At 32.0% G+C, this 22473-nt stretch overlaps 2 protein-coding genes across 7 annotated transcripts; both read right to left on the minus strand.

Annotated features, from left to right (window-relative positions):
- Positions 1-3010: 3010 nt before the first annotated feature.
- Positions 3011-10307, minus strand: LOC128167978 (transmembrane protein 214-B-like). Its single transcript, XM_052834011.1, has 16 exons — positions 10113-10307; positions 9332-9552; positions 8772-8925; positions 8499-8630; positions 8269-8351; positions 7894-7999; positions 7072-7153; positions 6812-6950; positions 6513-6614; positions 6173-6264; positions 5914-6079; positions 5381-5498; positions 5166-5262; positions 4609-4777; positions 3714-3865; positions 3011-3514 (listed from the first exon to the last, which is right to left on the minus strand). The coding sequence occupies exons 1-16, from the start codon at positions 10237-10239 to the stop codon at positions 3391-3393; spliced, it is 2064 nt and encodes a 687-aa protein (XP_052689971.1). The 5' UTR covers positions 10240-10307; the 3' UTR covers positions 3011-3390.
- An 889-nt stretch (positions 10308-11196) lies between these two features.
- On the minus strand, positions 11197-22252 carry LOC128167858 (elongation of very long chain fatty acids protein 5-like). 6 transcript variants are annotated; one of them, XM_052833800.1, is made up of 5 exons: positions 22164-22248; positions 20873-20951; positions 16480-16631; positions 15174-15324; positions 11197-14907 (listed from the first exon to the last, which is right to left on the minus strand). In XM_052833800.1, the coding sequence occupies exons 4-5, from the start codon at positions 15318-15320 to the stop codon at positions 14344-14346; spliced, it is 711 nt and encodes a 236-aa protein (XP_052689760.1). In that variant the 5' UTR covers positions 15321-15324; positions 16480-16631; positions 20873-20951; positions 22164-22248; the 3' UTR covers positions 11197-14343. The 6 variants fall into 6 exon arrangements, with proteins under 6 accessions (XP_052689760.1, XP_052689761.1, XP_052689764.1 ...); XM_052833801.1 differs by lacking the exon at positions 20873-20951 and having other exon boundaries at positions 22164-22252; XM_052833804.1 differs by lacking the exon at positions 20873-20951 and having other exon boundaries at positions 16480-16625; positions 22164-22217.
- Positions 22253-22473: the final 221 nt, after the last annotated feature.

Raw genomic sequence — 22473 nt, forward strand, 5'->3', positions numbered from 1 at the left:
CATAAATACAAAACAAAGGAACAGGATGTGAAAACATGTTCAATAGTTTCTACTTCATTATTACAAAAAGAACATGTATCATTTTCAACTATTTTTATCTTTTTTAGATACGATTTTACAGGAAGAATTCTATGTAGAGATCTATATTGTAGCCACTGTACAGTAGTATCTGTTGTAACTTTGAAACATACTTTGAAAATATCCTGTAAAATTAGTTCGGAGTAGCCTCTCATGACAATTTTTGAATTCCATCGAATGATTGAGTTTGGAATAATACATTGGACATTTGTATTGATTAAATTATATATAGGTTTAGTGCATTTCTTGTACAAAAGTAATTCAACACAGTAAAAGGGTAGAAAAGGACCAACAATATTGACATAGTTCTCTTTTGAAGAAATTGAGTCTTTAACAAACTTTCGAACAGCACTAATTATGCTGTTATATTGCATAAAACATACTTTGTTCAAATGAAATCTTTTTTCAAAATCAGATTTTGATAAAAATGACCCATCATCATGAAAGAGGTCTTTAACAATTTTCACACCTTTTTTGTACCATTCTTTATAAAACATAGACTTCTTCTCTACTTTAATGTTTGAGTTATGCCATATTGTAGAAAATATTATATTACTGTTAGATTCAGAAATTTGGTTAGAGTGTATTGTCATAACATTAAGCCAAGCATCAAAAACATCTCTCCAAAATATATTATTGCATTGTTCTATAAGTTTTTTAATAAAATTATCTCCAAACTCTAAAAAACAAACCCCTATGTCACCAAAGACAGCTTTAAAAATGCTCAACCATGATTGTCCCCCTTGCACCACTCTTTTGATCCATGAACATTTAAGCGAAATTATAAAATTTTTAAAATTTAACATTTTCAGTTTGTTAATAGTTAACTTTTTGATTTTTTTTTTGTATAAAAAACATGATAAAACATTTAAAAATTCTTTAAAAATACATATAGTATCAATATCATCATTTTAATATTTGAAAGATATATGTTTGGTGGTTTCCTGAATTAAAAATTAGAATAAACTGTGGGTGTATAGAGCCACCTTAAGACTAAACATCATTGAGATACTGTGACCATCTCTAAGGGCCCCTTTTAAATAATGGAAAATGGAATAAAAACATCCAAGACTTATTGGGGTTTAATATGAGCAATATAAAGCCAATGGGAAATAGTTTTTGGTCTAAAAATCGACTTTAAAGAGACCTTCACATTTGATCTTGAAACTTGACTTAAGGTTGCTGTACATGCACCCTTTAACCAAAAGCTCTGTTTATGTAAAGTATGACCCAGATAGGGCTATGGGGAGATGCTCTGACAATTTTTTTTTCTTGCGTAGTCTGATGTGACCTTGACCCATGACCTAGAAGGTCTCTCGAGGTCACTACACATCCTTAGACATAAGGCACTCTGTGGCTGAAGTATGAGCCAGATTGGACCAGGGGAGAGAATACCGTATACTGTAAACCAACTTTTATTATTGTGTGAGAAATTTTTGCTAGGTTCGTGAGAGCCTTGTTGTCGCGAATATTTCTCGCCGCGAATCAGCCCTTGTTGTTTGATTCTTATCACAACTTGGGTCTGGATAAGGCTTGGTTCCGAAAGTTTGTTGTCACGATTCAGTTTATGTCCAGGAAATTGCGAAATAAAGTCGCCGCGAATAAAAGTTGGTTTACAGTATGATCCAGACAAGGATTTTTCAGATAATTCTGTTATCACCTTAGTCTTAGAGACCTTGAAACATGGTCCAAGGTCACTGCACACCCATTACCCAAGGGCACTCTTTAGGTGAAGTATGCGTCAAATTTGGCCAAGGGGAGAGAAGATATGCACCAGACAAGTGATATCGGATGAATGAAAGAATGAACTGCAAACAGACTTATCACGTATTAATCAATATACGGTAATCGGACTTTCCCCAATCAAAATCCAAAAGTGAAAGTTACAAAACCATTCCCTGTGCAGTTTCAATATATTTTATTGCAGCTGATTACAAGTCATCAACATCTTCTTTACAGAGTTATGGCAGCTTGTTCATTTTAGTTTAGGGTATGTTTGGGTAATTCTGGACAACAGGTAATTTTGGACACAAAAAATGTTTGTGTAATTATAAATTATAGAAATTATAAATTATAGAAATTGTATGGTTGTCTGTAAAAATTTGTTTTAGAAATTTTACACATTGGAATTATTTTTGTCACACTTGCTATTTATCATTATGAGCCTTTGCATTTCATCAAAATTGGTTTTAATTGTCAACTTCTCAGCCCTCTTCCCCTGCCTAAAAAGTGATCTTGAATGTCATCCTGTCCTTAGTACTACATGTACTGAGTACTGGTATGTTACCATTAGTTACTAATCAATACATTTTATGTTGACCAAGCTAGCTTTATATGTCATATTGAATGTTGAAAAGAAAGTCAGCTCCATATTCTTTTAAATCTTTTATGTTTATTAGATACTAATGGTAAATTGAAGAGTGAACAAAACACAGAATACTAGAACAGTGAGCAGCAAATAGAATTTGCTATAATTGAAATATACTATGTTTTATTTAAAATATTTGTGGTCATCAAGTTTTGTGGATTCTGTAAAATTCAGTTTCAAGAAAACATAAAATTTGTGGGCTATAATCTGATAAAATTAATTTTTTGGAAAATGCACTTTGGCAATGAACATTATACTTCATTGATCAACTCAAAAACGAAGTCTGTGAAAATTGACATTAAACTAAAATTGATGGAACCACAGTATAGATAGAACTTCCACACTTGTTTGCTGCAGATATAATATTTTGTTTCTGGTTAAAATATATGCAATATTTTGTTACAAGTACAATTCTTTTTCGTTGTAGTAACCATATTTTATTTGCAAGTTATACTTAATAGGTCTGATGGAAATCAAAGTCAATAAAAATTGAAATTGTTTCATTTGCAACTATTCAAAGAGTTTGTATTGACAAAAACATAACAACTTAATTTATCAACATACTATTATTTAATGTCTTTATTTATTCTTTGGTAGTATTTGGCTAAATACACAAACTCAACAGGATATTGTCATTTTATCAATCTTTTTTTTTCTTGCAGGATATTAAAATTAACAATTTTATAACAAATAATGAGACATTTTATTAGAAAGTTTTTTTTTAAGACGGAATATAAAGCATACGTCATGATTGGGTGGGGTGTAATGGGAAATATTATATAAATGTACCAAATGTGTACTCAACTAAACCAAATATTGCTGATCCTCCGATCCTCTCAACGTACCATATACATGCAAGTGCAGAAGTATACTAATGTATTCCCTTTTAATTCAACAAACATGTTAGAGATTCCCATTCTAAAGTGTTTCTCATAGAGACAGAGTTATTTCCCTTTTGATAATTGAAATAAATTAGAGCACCACTGTACAGCAGAAACTGTTGAACTCTGAACAAGCGAAATGGCTGACCGAAAAAAATGCTGCAAAACATCTGAAGTATGTTGCCCTCTGAAAAAAATTAATAGAATTGATTAAGCAATATTGATTAACTTGGCTTTAAAGTTAATAATTTTTTTTAATACAATCTATTAATAAATTGTTAAATCTTTATTAAACAAGTTGGTAAAAAGAATAGAGCCAAAAAAATAATGAAATTTTTTTTGCCAAAACCCTGAATTAAATGCTACAATTTTCCTCTGTTACTTACAATAAAACTTCTTTCTCAATCCATTTACAGGACGTAAAAAATAGTTGGACTGCACTGGTCCATATGAGGTATGTTTTGTCCCTTAAGAAATCCCAGGACAATAAAATATAATCACTAATATCTGACCACAGCTGCGGTGAAAGGTTGTACACCTACAATAAAAAATCAAACCTGAGGTTAAACATTTACACATATTCAAGTCATGTCATCGTCAATCAATTCGACTGAAACTTGTCACAAAATCCACAATGATACAGTGATAATGTCGAATTCACACAATTTTATATAAATCTTAATGTCAATACATGTACATGGATAAAGAATCTTGTAAAGGTAGCAATACCATGAGTTGGCTGAACTTACTGATAGCATATTACTAAAACCTGAAAATTTATGTGGAGCATCATGCTGCCATTATCCTACCAGTAGATTTACATTATTTTTTTCAGACTTATTTTTAATTATCCAGTTCTGAGTACATAAACGGAAACTGCAAACTGGAATTTTTCTAAGTCCAAGAGGGCATAACTCTGTCTTAAATTGCTTGATCTTAACCAAAATCGAACTTGATCTAGATAGTATTATGATAAATTAGTATACAAAATTTCATTTCAATACATGCAACTTCTGTGCAGAAAATGAACGGAAACTATGGTGAACCGACCGACCAGCAGACAGACGGACTGCAGCAAAGCAATATGCCCTCCCTTCCTCGAAGGGGGGCATAAAAATAAGTATGGTATTCTGTTGTCTCGTGATGGTCCAATTATTTTATTGATAAAAGTCTGATTTCCGAAAACTAAATTTCAAAATAACCTGTGTAAATGTGGTTTATTTTAGCTGTGACTTATTCTATAAATTTGAATAAGTAGCTAGTTTGATGAACAGCTGTTACCTGTTCAGTTAATTGAAGTAGTTTGATGTACAGCCATTGGCGCTGAGGAGTGGAGACCTCCCACAGGTACTGGGCTCCAGCGCTGACCTTAGTCCATCCAAGGGCCATATAGGGAGACACAGTGTTCACAGCCTTCTCTGTGTACAAAGGAACATTCACTCTCAGCCAGCTGTAAGAAATACAAAATAAGCCATTGCTTTATCCCTTTTCAAAAAAAAATTAAACACCAAACTTTTATTCGCAAGTCAGAAAATTGCAAAACCCCCAAATAATTTTTTTTTGAGCTAATACTTACATTGTAAATATCTTTCGTATTTAATTCAAGACTATACTCATTGACTGGGTTACAATAAAAAGTTTCATCAAACCACTTTACCACTAGTCAGTCATAAGTTATTGTGAATGAAAGTTGGTTTATAGTACATAAAAAAGTAATATTTTCTTTTTAAATCAGGATCAAAAGGTACAATGAAAGAGTTTAAACTCTTTTCAAAATGAAAGTTTTTGTTAAAATGGAAATTGTACCGATAGATATAAATGTAGGTATATGTACTAACCTATACGCTATCATCGTATAATGTGAAAGTTTACTCCACACCTGCTCCATAAAGGCTAGTATCCCATAATCCTCAAGGAATCTCACTGTCCTTGAAGCTGCAATTGCAAGGGATCAAAACATTTTGAATCAAAATCAGTTTCTAATTGTTTTAAAACACAGATTAAGAAAAGGTGGAAGATTTTGACTAAATGATCACTACAGCTGAATACTAACCTTTGAAAGTTTTGCTGGAGTAAATGTCGTATGCAATTATTGCGGACAGTGTGCTTATCAGAAGGAACATCACCCAGAACCAGGGGAAGTGAGTCTGTTCCATTTTCTGAAGCAAGTCCTATGGGAGGAAAATGACATAAATTTAAAATTGTTAATACAGTACATTATTCAAAGAGTATGTTTTAAATTGTTACAGTACATAATTCAAGATTATGTAAAAGGGTAAAATCGAGCAAAGATATTTTAAATTATAAGTGAATACATGTAATATATTGTGTATAAATGAACATAGGAAAGCTATTTAAGTAAGATAAATTCAAACTCTCTACTGGGCAGCTTTGGAGTACATTCTTAGATGCAGAATTTACCTTACATCATTTAAGAGCTTCTGAATTTCTGCATTTTAAAAAAACAACACTTTTTTATGACCTTAAAGTGTAATTTAATGTACATTCTGTTATATTCAATTCTAAAGTAAGAGCTACATGTATTTAGATGGGCTTTATATAAGATTTTCTATTCTGGGCCCTAACCTTGCACACAGCAACACATTCCTGGTACCCATCCATGCTGTTTCTGCCCTGAGTGGCCAGTTCTTCGTTGGTAATGGAGAAGGACCTCAGGGTACTTTGGAACAACTTCTTGTCCAGCCTGGATCCCACCTTGTCCCAGTTCTGAGCCAGGTAGTTCAGCAAGACACTGAAGAACAATAAAAATCCTATAGAAAACAACACACAAATTGACTACAACTTCTTTTGTTTGTGCAATTTTAATAGACTCCTTTCAACCCACCTGGACTGTGGCAGATGCTTGGTGTACATCTGACACCACACAGCAAAGCACTGCTTATCAGATGTGAGACAGTCCACCAAACATGGCAAAATCTGAAGAAAGAAAAATAAGTTCAGTTTGCATGCATATTGACATGAACATAAAGTCTCGTTGGGACAATCAGATTGCACTTGTTTAACGTTGTCTCTTTGCTAGAGGTCTTGAACTGCAAGGTATATGAATACATGTAGTATTTTGTAACATTTCAAATTACCAGATACTCAACTCAATATTACAACATAGTATTTTAAGATTTGTAGGAATAACGAGGTTTCTGGCCCCTGCTACTACAAGTACTAACCTCTGCCTTCATGGTCCTACTGCTCCCCGGGGTGATCCGGGTCAGGTAGGACGGGAACACCTGTCTGAAGCCATGGGTCTTATCATTGCTCAAAGCTATTTTCTGCAAGAAAAGATACAAATTAAAATCCCCATATATGTAATATGATGTCCAAAAAAAAAAATCGTAGCAATTTCATGGTGCATGAATGACTCTAAAATGATTTCTAAGCACAAAATTTTATGGACTTGAGTACAGTTATTATGTTAAGCAATTTCAGTTGCAAGATTTTTTTATTTGTTTTTTTTAAATCAAATTACCTTCAGCTTTGGATACAGAGTTTGTAGTTTTTTGGCAAGATCTTTTGGCAGATTCTGGTCATTGAAGATCATGTCCACCAGGAAGAAGTACTCCTTCAGGGACATTTCTCCCGACAGCTTCTTCATGTCAGTGTGGGTCCTGAAATCAAATCAACATTTCATTTCCTTCTAACATGTTCTTAACAATAATAATGTTATGCAGAACATGTTTTAATATGAACCCGATACATAAAGTGTTTATGGCATTTCAGATTTATTACCGGAATAATTCTTCCAGATAATCCACACAATATGGAGCCACAGGTCTCGACTTCAACATGGGCATCATCACCTCCATCCAGACTAGAGATTAAACAGAATTAGGCACATTAGAAATATCACACTTTCAAATGCTTTCTTGGACACATCCTTCATCATGTCCCTTGGTAGATACATTTATGCACATGTGCTTGTATTCTTCTTTTTATTATTAATACAAGTATCAATTTTGTTAGGCAATTGTGCAAGTTTTAATTATTATCAGTACTAACTGTAACTATACGTGCATATTCTAGATATTTCTTTAGGGTACTAACATCAATTTGGAAAATGAAAATTTTCAGCACTTCCTTGGTAATCATAAACTTGCAAACATGTCTAATGCTAAAATAGAGCAAACAAGAGTTTGGACTTTCAGTGGGAAGTTACCATTTAGTTTGCTCATCAAAACATGCTGTCAAATACTGACCTCCTTTATTTCAATTCACTAAGAGAAATTTCTGACAAAATCAGAAAGTTTATTTCCCCCAAGATCTGGTTTGTTGTGTGAAATTGATGCTGTTTTAACTGAAATATACAGCCCTTGATGAAGTCAAACTATTGCCATTGCATTCAATGTATTCATATCCATTAGCCAATGATTGAACAGTAAACTATGAATGGACCTGGCCTTTAACAAATTGGAGCAAGTACTGCTCAAAGCCTAAGCTCTTGTTAAAATGGCTCTATTTCATCATGCACAATATTCTATAACTTGACGTGACGTCTACACATGTTTATCTTTACACCAAAACAAGAGACAGAAAATAACCTTTGACCCGTACCTCTGAGTCCACTCCTGAAGTCCTTGTTTCCTCCCACCCCCAGACACCACAGAATGGAGAGACACCTGGGTAACTTGTTCTGGTGAGTGGTCAGCAACTCCAAGTACTGAAAAGGAAGGAGTTGTGATTCACAATATACATGTTTACTAGGTAAAGGTTCATATAAACAAATGTTACTTAATTATCCAAGCAAATATTAATGCTCGAAAGAAACAAGGTACCCATTAATGACCCATTTGTCAATCAGATATTGTATGTATATTTAGGGCAATATTCACCCTCTATGGATTAGCATGCCAGTAATCATAAAGGATAACATATGGAGTCAAATTTCTATATAATTTTGTTTTAATTTTACACCAGTGTGAAGCATACCTGCTGTGTTTTAGTCAGGGCAATGCTTGGCTTACTGTACACTAACAACTGGATGAAAATCCTGTATCCATAGCTAGAATTGCCTGAAAAAAAAAAAAAGTACTATATTGCATAATTTTTAGGGACAAGAATTCCAAGTTTCTGTAGATTGAGTTTTCCTGAATCATCAGTAAAGTTAATTTCAGTTTGTGAACTGTCTAAATGCAAAAATACCCTGTTGGGTTGAATACCTTTGTTCATTTCTGACAGCATAGTTGTAATGCTGTGATACAACAGGTGCTCCAGAGTCTCGACCGATGCCTCCCGAATCACAGATTTAATCAAATCCTGGCATTTGTTAGTTAGGTGGCACATTGGAAAATCTGTGTATATATATGCAAAATTATTTGCCAAAACTTGTAAAAAAAAATAAAGGAGAGAGAAAGAGAGATTTTGGACTTGGAATATGAATAAATTTTCTTTGTTTCATGATGACATGAAAACATTTTGAGAATTTGATTTACCTTTAGGCTTGTTTTTCATGACAGGGTCAGGCTCAGGGCATTGTTCAAGTTTGATGCTCAACAAGGAGGCCAAATCTTTCAACCAAACCTCAATGTTTCCAGGAAAACTTGCTTTTGTTATAGCCAATGCAGATTCCAGGTCATCTTTCTTTATCTGTAAATAAGATTTGGATCATGTCAAACTGAAGGTAGCATCCTTGTAGCTTTTTATTAAAAAATAATTAACCACCCATGATACTCAATCATGTTTTTTTGTTGTTTGCTTGAACTTGTAGTTTCAAATCAATCTTGTCAAACCTAATGATTTAGAAATAATACGAAAACAGCATACACATCTCTGAATAAACAACAAAAGCTACTCTGTATTCAAAACTACAAACACTTTTTTTTTGTCAAAAATCATTATAAGGAATAGTTCTATTGCAATACTGGGTAGTATTGGTTTTCAAAATAGATTTGAAAAAAAAAATCTGTGAAAACATGTACACCTGTTTACAACATGACATTGTCCCTGGGACATACAACTACAACTACTTGTCATATTTCAAGAAATAAAGTACCTCAGCAACTGCTGACAGGAAATCTGTAGGCTTCTTTTTCTCAGGTTCTGTCTTCTGCACTTTTTTCTTGGGCTGAGCTGGCTTTTTACTAGCATTAGCATGCCCATTGGTCTTGCTCGAATCTTTTGACTCTGCCTTGGCTTGTGCATTAGCCTGCTGTTGTTTCCTCTCTTTCTCCAAGAAAACATTAAACAGAGTGCTTGATTCCTGTAAAGCTGGAGCTGGAAAATAACACATCCATATTTTAAAATTCCAAAACATGATTGATTTGTTATGAATTGTTTATTGATAACAATAGTTCAAATATACTTGTCCTTATGTGATGTATGATACCTAACATCTACAAATTCAAATATTCAATTACATCTGCATAATTTAAGACACTGTCCATCCACTCTTATATTGTTATCGTAAAAAAAGGCACGATACTCGTTAGTCCGAAATATCTGACGTTTTTCTGGCTTTTTTAATGATTTTGATATTTACTTGCCAGGAAAACCTGGCAAGTAAATATCAAAATCGTTAAAAAAGCCAGAAAAACGTCAGATATTTCGGACTAGATACTCGTAAGAGGGCCCATGCATAGAGAAAAAAAATCAACAACTATTCGATTAATGATTTATAAGCTGCATAATTGTCATATCAATAAAATATTTTTCAGTCAACAGACATCAAATAACATTATCATCCAAGCGCCCTGTCTTGCGATGGCGATTGCATAACATGATTCAATCCAGATGTTCAAAAAACAATGGTGACGTTGACACTTGTTGATTCTTACCGTAGTGTTCTACTTTGGGCATTCCATCCACGAGTTTCTTCCTCTCACCCCGACTAACTGGAGTGGGGATTTTACTTTTCTTGCCTTTTCCGACAACTTCCCAGTGAGGTGAAGCAGTGCTGGTCATTGTATCAGCTGTGAAATGAAACCGGCTTGTTGAATATTACGTGTTGCAACTTCCAGTGAACGTAAAGTAAAAAACCAAAACTGACAAATGCAACTTTTCCGGAATAAAATGCGCAAGAGATAATATTTGAGCAATCTAGTAAAAAAAATATTTGAGATGCACGCTCAACATAAAAAGTTGAGTTAAACATATAATAAACTGAATAATTGATTTACGAGATATCAGAGATGTATACTGTTTACAAATTACAAGGAATTCCTGTGCATCTATGATTATAATAAGTGTTAACGTTATTTATTACTGAATAATAAAAATCAAGATGTTTCTGCAACAATGGTCATCAAATTTTGATAGACAAAGATAATTATAAGCAAGAGTAAAATATGCTTTAAAATGCATAAAATGATCTTTATTAACTTTCATAGATAAATGCATGTTGTGAGATGAATCATCATCACCAATTGTTTTAAACCAATACTGCCATTCAAGATTACTTATCACAGGGATCAGCTGTTATGACCTTCATGTTTGACCTGAAAAATAGTTCAAGGTCATAACACACCTTTTACTGATAGAGGCAGGGTGAGAGAAAATGTTTATGACCTGAACGAGGATTTTACAAGGTCTGACCTTGCTCTTTGACTGGAAGAAATCTTGTTTAAGGTCTATGCAAACCTTTCCTCTGGTTGCATTTTATGTGTGAAGCATAGGGATTTTTTTTATATGCTGGACTGCTCCAAAAAATAATGCTCATATGGACTGACACAAGGTTGGACTGTTGTAAACTGAGTACCATAGCATGCTTGCAGGCCCTAATTTAATAAGTCTGCATGTATTAACATCCTCTCTACCCATGTTTGTGCGTATCTTTCCTCCATGAACAGCACAATGCCAAGATAACAACTTCCTACCAGTCAGCAAAAAGAAACCTTATCGAAATTGAAAGAACTCAGATAATTAAATCAAAGTAAAGATTTATTAAATTTATAAATTGCAAAATACATATATTTTTGTATTCCATATACAAAGTAATAAAACATGCACCATAACACCTAATGGTGTTGATATGTATTCAATTAACATAGCAAAATCTTGAATAATTCTGGATTAACAATTGGACATACCAGTATTTGGTTCCTCTGTTTTTAGCTATAGAGAATATATTTTAAAAAATACAAAATCCATATATATATCTATATAAACCAGTAAGTTTCTTTCACTTATCAGTAAATAATCCATACAGATATAGAAGTGCAAGTAATAAATAATAATTGATATGCAATATGATGGATTTCCTAATCAATGGAATGTATGCAAGAAATGAGAAATCTTGGTACAAGTTACTCCCCTTTGTACAATTAATCATCTTAAATTTATATTGCTAGTGTCTGAGTAAAGCCACCAAAACATGCAATATATTATGACATATCTCTCTTTCTTCTCCTTTCCTCCATTCTCATTTGGTACTGAATATAGGAAATCTCTTTTTAAATGCTCTAGCTAATTTAATTATAATTTCTTTTTACTCTAATTGACATCTAATCCCATGGAATTTGAAAATAAAAAATGACTTGATCAGGAGAAAATCAAAATCTTCTTGGCTGATTAACATATATTTACAGTAAATCAAATGAAAAACCTTAGAATCTTTAATCTGCAAGAGAGAGAGAGAGAGAGAGAGAGAGAGAGAGAGAGAGAGAGAGAGAGAGAGAGAGAGAGATTGCATCATGAAATTATTTCAGTGAAACAAAATTGTCACAACCTGAATTTCATATTGCATGATAATTATAATTAATTAATCATGTCAGTTATGAGCACTGACAAGAATTAAGATGATTATTACAAGTATTTTCCATATAATACTACATTACCACTTATCTATTCATTAATACAAATAAAATATATTCTTCTTAATATAAAATTAATGACAAACAACTATAAATACATGTATAAGTCAGAGTATACATATTAATCGGTAACCTGAGACAATCTGCCATGAAATTTTCACATCAAGCATTAACAATCTCCAATCCTCAGCAATGTTCGATAATAAGATTGACTCTAAATAATCTGGAATTTTTTTATCCGTACCATAAATCTGCCTTTCACTAAGGTACATTTAATCAGTCTTGAAGTGTTAATATTACACTAATCCATTCAACAAACAGCTTGGATTAGTGGCTCCAAGAAGAACTACTACCTAGAAGTAATGGGGTTCGAGCCACTGTTGCTCCGATATGACCTTTTATTTTTTTTACTAATTTGTAAACCTTTTTTATTCTTTTATATTCATCATGGCCATAATTGCAATAAAATGCACGATTACTATAAAAAAAAATTTCTTTTTATTTTACTTCATTTATATAAAGTTTGAAGGATAAATAATATTTTTAGGATAAAAAAAAACCCACTTTGTGGCTGAGGATCGGAAAACCTTAATGTAAATTTTTTATCTTGCACTTTTCCTACACTAAATTCCTAAAAAAAAAAACTGTTACACTAGATATTCAAAACGAGTATTGAATTTAGATTGCATATACTATTCTGAGCAAATGTAAGGTGGATTACTGAATCAGGATGCTATACAACCCAAATTACATAGGCAAATTTTCACTGATGACCAATGATGGTAAATTTCAAAATGAAAAACATAACTTTGGCATTTGATGAGTAAAACATATTTAAGAATATATCTGTTATATCATAATATCATTAATCATGAGATTTCTAGAATATTTATTTAGAATATGCAAAATCCAAGAAATAAAATTATCTCAATTCTTGCAAGAAGATATCACTGGTTTACATAAAATCATGTATACAAATGTGGAGACATCAAACCATTGCACTACTCACTAACCAGTATTTTATGTATGAAATGTTCCAGCTATAAAACTAAAGTATTTTTATGATACACTATGGTAGGAGCCTTAATTTGCAAACAAAGTAAAAAATTGTCTTCAGAACATTGAATTATTTTTGCTAACCAAATCCAATAAGCATATTTAGGTAGTGTAGTTGATTTAAGTTGAACAAAAAAAAAATCACATTTGCTCTTAGATAAAATTTGTTTTGCAAAAATAACTGTTAATATTGCATTTATTCCTCTCTTTTCAAATTAATTTTTTTTTTTCAAACTGTGATATAAATATTTTTCCAAACTGTGGAATAAATTATTGATATTCATTTTAGTTCACCTGTGTAGATTTTATATTCATATTAATTGGAATAACATGACAGTATTGAATATACCATATGATCTTGTGTGTAACTCTTTTGATTTCATGTTAACAGATATAAATAAAAAAATCTACATTGAATAAATTAAATTTTATAAATCATCTTAGACTAGAATATCTTTAAAAGTTGAAAAAATATATAATTTCTTTCCATACACTGGCAGGCATCAAGCTACTGTATTCTTTGTTAAATGTATGAATCATATGCAGCAATAAATTTTTGGCTGCCTATGACTTAAACATATCATGACAAAAAGTTTTGTTAATCTCAACATACAACAAATCTGTAACATTAATGGAACATTTCAATCTTTTCCCACGTCAAATCAAAAATACAGTTTTATCCATAAACCATCAATAGTCATTGAGCAACATAAAAATTTTCTGAACAGCAAGTTTTGTTAACTGAACATATGTGTAACATGAATGGAACATATTCCAACCTTTTCATTTAAATCACGATTCGTGATGAAGTGGCTACTTCATGGAATAGTTAGTAGATAAAATGATGGAGAATGGGTGGAATCACAATCTTTATAAATACAAAGTTTCGTTGATGAATTGTGGACAATCATAACAGATTAATGATGGTTGTAAAATGAAACTAAGAAAAATATTTGGAGCATTTTAAACATTCCACTGGAGCAATAAAACATTGGTACAGTGTTGCTTCTAAAAAGATCAAAAACATTATTCGTTGTTGTAAAATAAAAAAAAAGATAAATCATAAAAGCCATATATCTACATTCCTTGGTCTCAAGCTGGATCTAATTGCACCCAAAACATGTATTATCCATATGCATTATAAAATATGGAGGTAAAATAAAAAAAAAATTCTCTATTCTAATCTAAACCCAATGAAAAATTAAGATTCCTTTGGTTTTTTTGGAGCTAAATATGCCTTATAATAAAAATTTGAGAATAATACAGTCATAGTTATTCCATAGAAAATCCCATATATACAAAACCCATGGTAAACATAGCCTATGGTTGCATGCACAAAACCGACAAAAAACTGAAATATCTGGAGCTCAGTGATGTGTCTTTTCCAAGGAAAAGACCTGTCTGGAAATAAAGCTGAAAGCCCATAGTATGTGTACAGAACGATGTGGACAAATGAGTTGTTCATGAGGTAAAAGGCAATTCCAGGCCAAGGGTACATGTGATAGGCCACGTCGCTGAGCAGGAGGATGGAGCTGTGGTGATAGACGTGGAGGAAGCTGATCTGGCGCCGCCTGTGACGAACGATCATGAAAACTGTGTCCAGGAGCTCCAGCAGCTTGGTGAGCCAGTAGACACGGTACACCGGCCTCAGTATGTCCGAGTCTCCCTTCTGGAACATGGACTTGCTCCAGAGGATTCCATTCAGGAAGCCAAAGAAAGCATAGATGCTGACCAAACTGCAGGCAAAGTTGTGGAGAATAAGGATCTGGAAAATACATGAAATGAAAATAAGGTAATGTAACATCATGTATAAATAAAACATTAAGGAATGACATATGAGAGAGAGAGAGAGAGAGAGAGAGAGAGAGAGAGAGAGAGAGAGAGAGAGAGAGCAAAAATGTTTTAATTTGTAAAAAATTAATATGTAAACTAAGACATCCACCATTATCAATAAATCAAGAACAAGAGGTTATCTTTGGAGTTACTGGAAATAAACATTGTTAACTTAAAATTTAGAAAATTTGAGCTTACAGGACGAATTTGTAAAGGAGAAGTTTTCCGCTGCCAGATAGGAGCCAGGAATATGATCATCACCAAATAACAACAACAGACAGGGAATGAGGGGAGAGACACAGTGATGGAGAGGAATCTCTGCAGGCTTTCCACACTAACTGCCATGGCTCTGTTAAAAGAAGAAATCAAATGATATACCAGTAGCTATTTAAAGTTTTAAAAAAACCCCAGACCAACTCATTATTAGAATAAGACTAACAAATAAAAAACTGTTAAAGGTTTTAAGGATCGCAAACATCAAGAGAGAACAACAATGGCAGATTTCAATACCATGAGAATTCAGTGCACATGTTTGAAGTCATGACCTTGGAAGTTAACGGTAATTGCAAAATGCAAACAAGGACACAGACACATTTTTTAACAATAAACAAATTAAATGTATTTCGATATTAATTGTTTAATTTTTGTTGTTACTTTAACCCCTTATCAGGTTGAGTTGTAAAGGACTGTTTTTCAAGACTTAAATATAATTTAATGAATAATATTTCACAAAGTTTATTTCATTTATGTAATTGTGATACCACCATCCACCTCCTACCTATACCTAAAATGACTGATAGGTTGGAATGTTCCATTGATGTTACACATTTGTTCAGATTAACAAAACTTGCAAATGCAATTGAATATTTGAATTTGTAGCTGTAAGATATTGAATCTTGCTTCAAAGGAATCGAGCACTCTGTTTAATTTAATGTTTTCTTGGAGAAAGAAATGGGTGCAGGGTCACTATACCCCTACCTATACCTAAAAAGACTGAAAACATATGCTACGAAAATTCCCTCATTCAAAGCTTGCTGAAATCTCATTTTATTATGCCAATTAAATTTTCAAATGACGAACATTATAATGATTGTTTGGCTACATTCATTCACTTAAGTCTTGATTCCACAAACAAAATTATATATTTTTTTCCCCTTCTAATTCTTAAAAATTAGGTTCAGTAAGTCATTTTTGAAAAACAACTAATAAAAATAAATGACCCTAGAAATCAATAAAAACCCTTATTTTTCCCGAGCTAGAGTATATATATACCGTAATCAGCAGCTGTGCTTGATATACATGTAGTCATCAGAAAATTTGATTCATTACATTATGTATATACCGGTACATGTCGGTACGAGATTTATCAAGTTTTTTGTAATGTATACTTACAAAATTATTCTATTATCAGCAAGAATAAATTTAACAATCAAGATTTATATAGTTAAATAAACCAGTGTAAATTAAGCTTCCCAAAAAATAATTCACTGCAAAACGGGCTTACCGTGTGTCATACAGTAAATGTGCGTAAGATAATGCTGTCCCTGTACAGCAATTTTCACGGTGATTCACCTGTTCTCTTACACCTGACAGGTTAACCTGAGTATTGATTGTGTTCAAACTTCACAAGCTGCCCTATTCAACCATTATCTGCATCTGTGAAAGAAACAAATGTGATTGTTTATATGAACATGTATTACTTAGTTGCAAAAGTGTAGGTGTATGTGTTTGCTAATAATCATAAAAAGTAAACTGTTTATCATTTTTCATCAATTTTTATGCTCTATATGGTGAATTTTTACCTTAGAGATCGAGAGAAAGAGAATTTATTTGAATTTGATTTATTTGATAATTTGACAACATTTTTAAGAAAGAAAGCAATGAACAGAATAATTCGATTATAAAAATATATTCAATATCCATAGGTTTTACTATTCCAACCAAATCCCCAAATTCCCCCCCCCCCTTAAAACCCTTTGATACCTGCATTCAAACATAGGTAATCACAGATTACTAAGCTCACCGAGACGAGGCATCACCTTTATGAGGCATCACCTTTACGAGACCACCTTTATCATATTATATGAAAATTATACTTTATGATCTTGGATATTCATGGATACTGTTTTGACACGGTACAATATCGTTTATCATCTGTTAAAAAATTGTATGATAATCATATGTTTATTTCAAACGGTATTATAAGATACAATGTTTATCAATACAATAATATAAAATACAATATTGCATCCTATCATACTTACAATTTATATCATATAATACAATAAAATACTGTAATAACAATGATGAGATATGATATTGTAACATATGATATGACATTGTATTGTGTTATGATTAATTGTATTTTATCACATAATACAATACCATAATATGTAATACAATATACTTTGAGTATTATATAAAACAATATCATATCACATAATACATCATAATATTGTAACATATGATATTTTATTGTATAATATAGTATGATATTGTATTGTATGATAATGTATCATATTTGATACATAATATGATAGTTTCATATGATACAATATAATTTGATAAAACGTTGTATCATATCAAATGATACAAAATCATGTGATATAGTAAAATATTATATAATACAATATCATATTATACAAATTGTATCATATGATACAATGATATATATTACAATATCATATAATACAATTTCATGTGATATAATCATGATATATTATATAAACCAATATCATACTATACAACATTTTATGACGACATGATGTTATATAATATAACAATATCATATCATACGATACAATATTCTATATTACAATGTCCTACGTAACAGTATCATGTGATCATATAATAAATAAATAATATAATATTATATTATACAATATTGTATCATAATATACTATACTATTTATAACCATATCATGATACAATATATCATATCATAAAATATCAAAAAAATTGATACAATATCATATCGTATCATATAACTTTTTCCATTATAACATATGATATTACATTGTATCATATTAAACAATAGTGTATCATATCATACAATAATTTATCATAGGAATCATGTTATATCATTTAACAACAAACACATCTATCTATTAAGCTGGTTTGAGTGAGGTAGGAGATTTTTTTATCATCCTTGATAATGGAGATCAGGCTCTGCATCTGAAGCTACATCTGCATTTCATTTATAATATAGTAAAATCAACTATGCAAGCTATTATCTATTAAACATGTGACCTGTTCCAAAAAACTAAACCTCATCCAGCATCCGAAACCTATGGCTCAGATTCAGCATTCAAGCCTGTCTGGTGCATCAGTATCATAAGACGCACCATCCATGCAAGTTTGGTGAAGTAATGACCAGTAATAGCTAAGATAAAATCATCAGAGGGCACCTGCAACAAAAACTTTAACCAGCTCTAAAAACCTTAACCTCCTCCAGCATCCGAAACCTATGGCTCAGATTCAGCATTCATGCCTGTCAGGTGAATCAGTATCATAAGACACACCATCCATGCAATTTTGGGTGAAGTTGGGACCAGTAATAACTAAGATTTTTTTTTTAACATCCTTGATAATGGAGATCAAGCTGTTTATCTGAAACTACCTCTGGGATCCATTCATATTATAGTTCAATCAGCTATGCAAGTTTTAAAATAGTATTACTATCTATAAAACATGTGACCTGTTCCAAAAAACTTAACCTACCTTAACCTTAACCAGCATCTGAAACCTATGGCTCAGATATCATCAGCATTCAAGCCTGTCTCGAGCATCAGTATCATAAGATGCACCATCCATGCAAGTTGGGTGAAGTTAAGACCAGTAGTAGCAAAGATATAATCATCAGAAGGCCACTGCAACAAAAACTTTAACCAGCTCTTAAAACCTTAACCTCCTCCAGCATCCGAAATCCATAGCTCAGACTCAGCATTCAAGCCTGTCTGGTGCATCAGTATCATAAGACGCACCATCCATGCAAGTTTGGTGAAGTTAAGACCAGTAGTAGCTAAGATATAATCATCAGAGGGCACCTGCAACAAAAACTTTAACCAGCTCTAAAAATCTTAACCTCCTCCAGCATCCGAAACCCATAGCTCAGATTCAGCATTCAAGCCTGTCTGGTGCATCAGTATCATAAGACACCACCATCCATGCAAGTTCGGTGAAGTAAGGATCTGCAGTTCCTTAGATATTGCTATCAAAGGGCACCTGCAACAAAAACTTCAACCTGCTCCAAAAACCTTAACCTCCTCCAGCATCTGAAATTTAGGACCCAGATTCAGCATCCAAGTCTTTCAAGTCCATAAGAAGGTCCAGATGCATCATCCATGCAAGTTTGGTGAAGACAGGACAAGTAATAACTTAGATACAGGACCTGCAACAAAAACTTTAACCAGGTCCAAACGCCGACGCCGAGGGTGTAGCATAAGCTCCCCTTGACTTCATCTCGGTGTGCTAAAAAGGGGTCCAAACACACATCATCATGATTATTTAATTTTAAATAATTCAGTACACTGAAACATATTGAACTAGCTTGAAACATCTATCGATCCACTTATATCCTCCTGAAGGGTTCTTATTTTCAAACAATCAAAACTAAAGAGATAAAAATTATTTTAAAAATAGACCACATCATTAATTGCATATGTTTTAAAATAGTGACCTGGCTTGAAAAATAACCATGTTGAAATGCCCTAGCTATTCATCCTTTTCACTCAATTTGTGTATGTTTAGATCGAAACTCATAACAATGTATCTATAAACGCTCCATCTGCGGATTATTATTAACTTGTCCGTATCCATAAGCACCTGTCTCATTTAATCTCCCCATTTGTGTTAACAATACAAGTTTAAATCTTTATTCAATATAACATGGGAAAATGAATATGTCCTAGAAAAATATACACATTATAAACAAATTATAACAATTTTTCTAGTTATTGACAATCACAGCATGTACAGTCACAATTGGTAGTACAATCCTGATCATGCATTTTATAAAGAGCTGACAACTTTTTGGTTACCAAAATTTTAGTGAAGGGGAGGGGGGGGGGGGGAGCTTTGAGTGCACGTAAATTTTCTACAATTCAATGGAGAAGATCAAACATTCCACTGACTTTAGAGAAAGATTCACATAAAAGCTAGACAAACTGAATAAATACCTTGTATGTTTAACAAAAACTGAGATTTCTTGTAGAGTTTTAGAACCTAATTCAGCATTATTGGGAGGCTCACCATTAGTTTAGCTCCCAAGGACCAGTATGTTCCTCCTCACTTATTATAATAGATAAACCATATGAAAAATATGAATGAAGAATTCCTGTCCTATAATACCTTTTATGTCCTTTAGAGTGAGGATTCACATAGAGGAAACAAAGTACATGTAAGTTATCTAATTGATCTAACCACACAGAACACATGGCATGTTTCACCTAAGTGGAGTCTTCCTTTAGAGTACTAGCACACACTCAATGATATGAATGAGGACTTCCTGGTTTTATCTATTGCAACCTCATTCCCATTGCAAAATAATTTTACATGTAATTTGGCATTTATTTATAGGTGAAATTGATCTGAATATAACTGGATTTAATATAATCTGCATGCATGCAAAATATTAAATTTTTATCAATTTCTATCAGTCTATAAATCTTGTGTCAGTTTATATATTTTGCATCATTGTTTCAGTGACAGTCAAAAAAGACTGTTTTACTCATATTCATCATGCATACATGTTATCTAAAATTCTATATTTACAAATTTATACTCATTTTATAAAAGAGTTAGGCATTTACAAAAGTCATGCAGAATTTACTACAATTGTAACTACATTTTTTTTTACATTTCAAATCAGTAAAATATACATGGCATTGCATTCTTACTCAGCCAAAAGGAGCTAGTATGAGACCACAGGACCACACAGCTCACATTGGACAAAGCAATCAGGGACTTATTAAATCTCTAAAAATTTTAAAAACTCTTATAAAATGATGTTACAATCATTCAAATTTCACACAAACATTACCCATAGATTTTTTAACAAGATTAACATTTACTCATACCATCTTATATATATCTTAATATCAATTCAACAATTCTTTATGTTCAAAAGAATTTTTTCAATCTATTTTAAAAAAAAAATATTTATAAAAATAAAATTGTATCCTGCCGGCTATCAGGTATTTCCAATAGTCATGTGTTTCTATAGTTTATTTCAAGTTTTCTCCAAAATGACATCATCTTTTTAATGAATTCCGACACTTGACGTACGGAGTCTCCTTTTGTTTTTGATACATTACCCTAGTTATGCTGCTTACAAAGATTTAAATCACACAATCAAGAGACTAGTAAAATACAATTTTTTACTATAACTTTAATATAAGTCATTAAAATTGCTTATAATATCACAATATCTAAACTTGCTTAATGTTTTGTAAACTATTCTTCTGATGTCGTATTTTCATGCTAATATTATTATGCGACTTTGTAAAGTTTTTCTTCATATTGAAGCCAAAGATTGCTATAATTAAATTACGATTTAAGTGAATTGAAATAAAAACTTAAAAACAATTGAAAACATTATTAGATATATTTATAAGGTTATTTCACATTTATTTTAATTACCATTGAAGAAATTTGATATAAATCATACTATCGAAAAACATTTTTAATGGTTAATAGCGGCATCAAGTTTATTTAATATGTATAAAAACACATTTCTGTGATTTAGTATCAAAGATTTTCGATGCCATGTCTGAGGCTAAAAATGATATAGTTTTAAAATTGTTGACTAGAGAGACAATCATTAGAAACATCGTTTAGAGATCCACTATAGGAAACCATGACGTACGCCAGGATGCTGTAAGAGTTACAAACAGTGACCTGCATTTCTTTTGTTTTAAATTAAATAAGCTTAAATGATAACTCATTACAACAGGACATGTGCATGACATTTCTTGCTATTTTCAACGTGAGCAAATAAAATTATTTTATCCCCCCCCCCCCCCCAAATTAAATTTTACCTGTTTTCTACTACCGGGATATCTTATGCTCAGGTGAGCTGATAAAGGTTGAATTTCAAATTAGCAACTTTGCAATGTTACACTGATGGTGAGATCAGACCGTCTTTATGAATGAATAAACTTGCAAAAATAAATAGCGGAATTTATTTACCGTAGTTTTAGGGCATCCTCTGTCACACCATGTGCATGCACCATCAAAATGTTTTTGATGTGATGGTGTAGATCCGGTTTTAATTTTATATAATGAAACTCTAATAAACGAAGATACAAGAGACATAAATAACAATATTTATGTCTCTGAGTAAACATGGTAAATCGTGCAATTAAAACATTTTTAAACACTTAAATAACATAGATCTTTGAATTTTACAAAAGTTCTTAGATGAAATTAAATGTTAAAAATTTTACATCATTTTTTTTCTCTTTTGCTATTATTTACACATAAAATATAAAAACGAAAA

This window comes from Crassostrea angulata, chromosome 10 (genome assembly GCF_025612915.1).
Source record: "Crassostrea angulata isolate pt1a10 chromosome 10, ASM2561291v2, whole genome shotgun sequence".
NCBI classification, from domain to species: domain Eukaryota; kingdom Metazoa; phylum Mollusca; class Bivalvia; order Ostreida; family Ostreidae; genus Magallana; species Magallana angulata.

Coding starts and splice junctions, on each gene's coding strand:
- LOC128167978 (XM_052834011.1), bottom strand. CDS start 10,239: ATGACCAGCACTGCTTCACCTCACTGGGAAGTTGTCGGAAAAGGCAAG. Junction 8,000..8,268: donor CCCTGACTAAAACACAGCAG/GTATGCTTCACA, acceptor CTTCCTTTTCAG/TACTTGGAGTTGCTGACCAC. Junction 4,778..5,165: donor TATACGATGATAGCGTATAG/GTTAGTACATAT, acceptor TATTTCTTACAG/CTGGCTGAGAGTGAATGTTC.
- LOC128167858 (XM_052833799.1), bottom strand. CDS start 22,207: ATGGTGCATGCACATGGTGTGACAGAGGATGCCCTAAAACTACG. Junction 15,325..22,163: donor GAGGATGCCCTAAAACTACG/GTAAATAAATTC, acceptor TTCTTTTAACAG/AGCCATGGCAGTTAGTGTGG. Junction 14,908..15,173: donor CTCCTTTACAAATTCGTCCT/GTAAGCTCAAAT, acceptor TGTATTTTCCAG/ATCCTTATTCTCCACAACTT.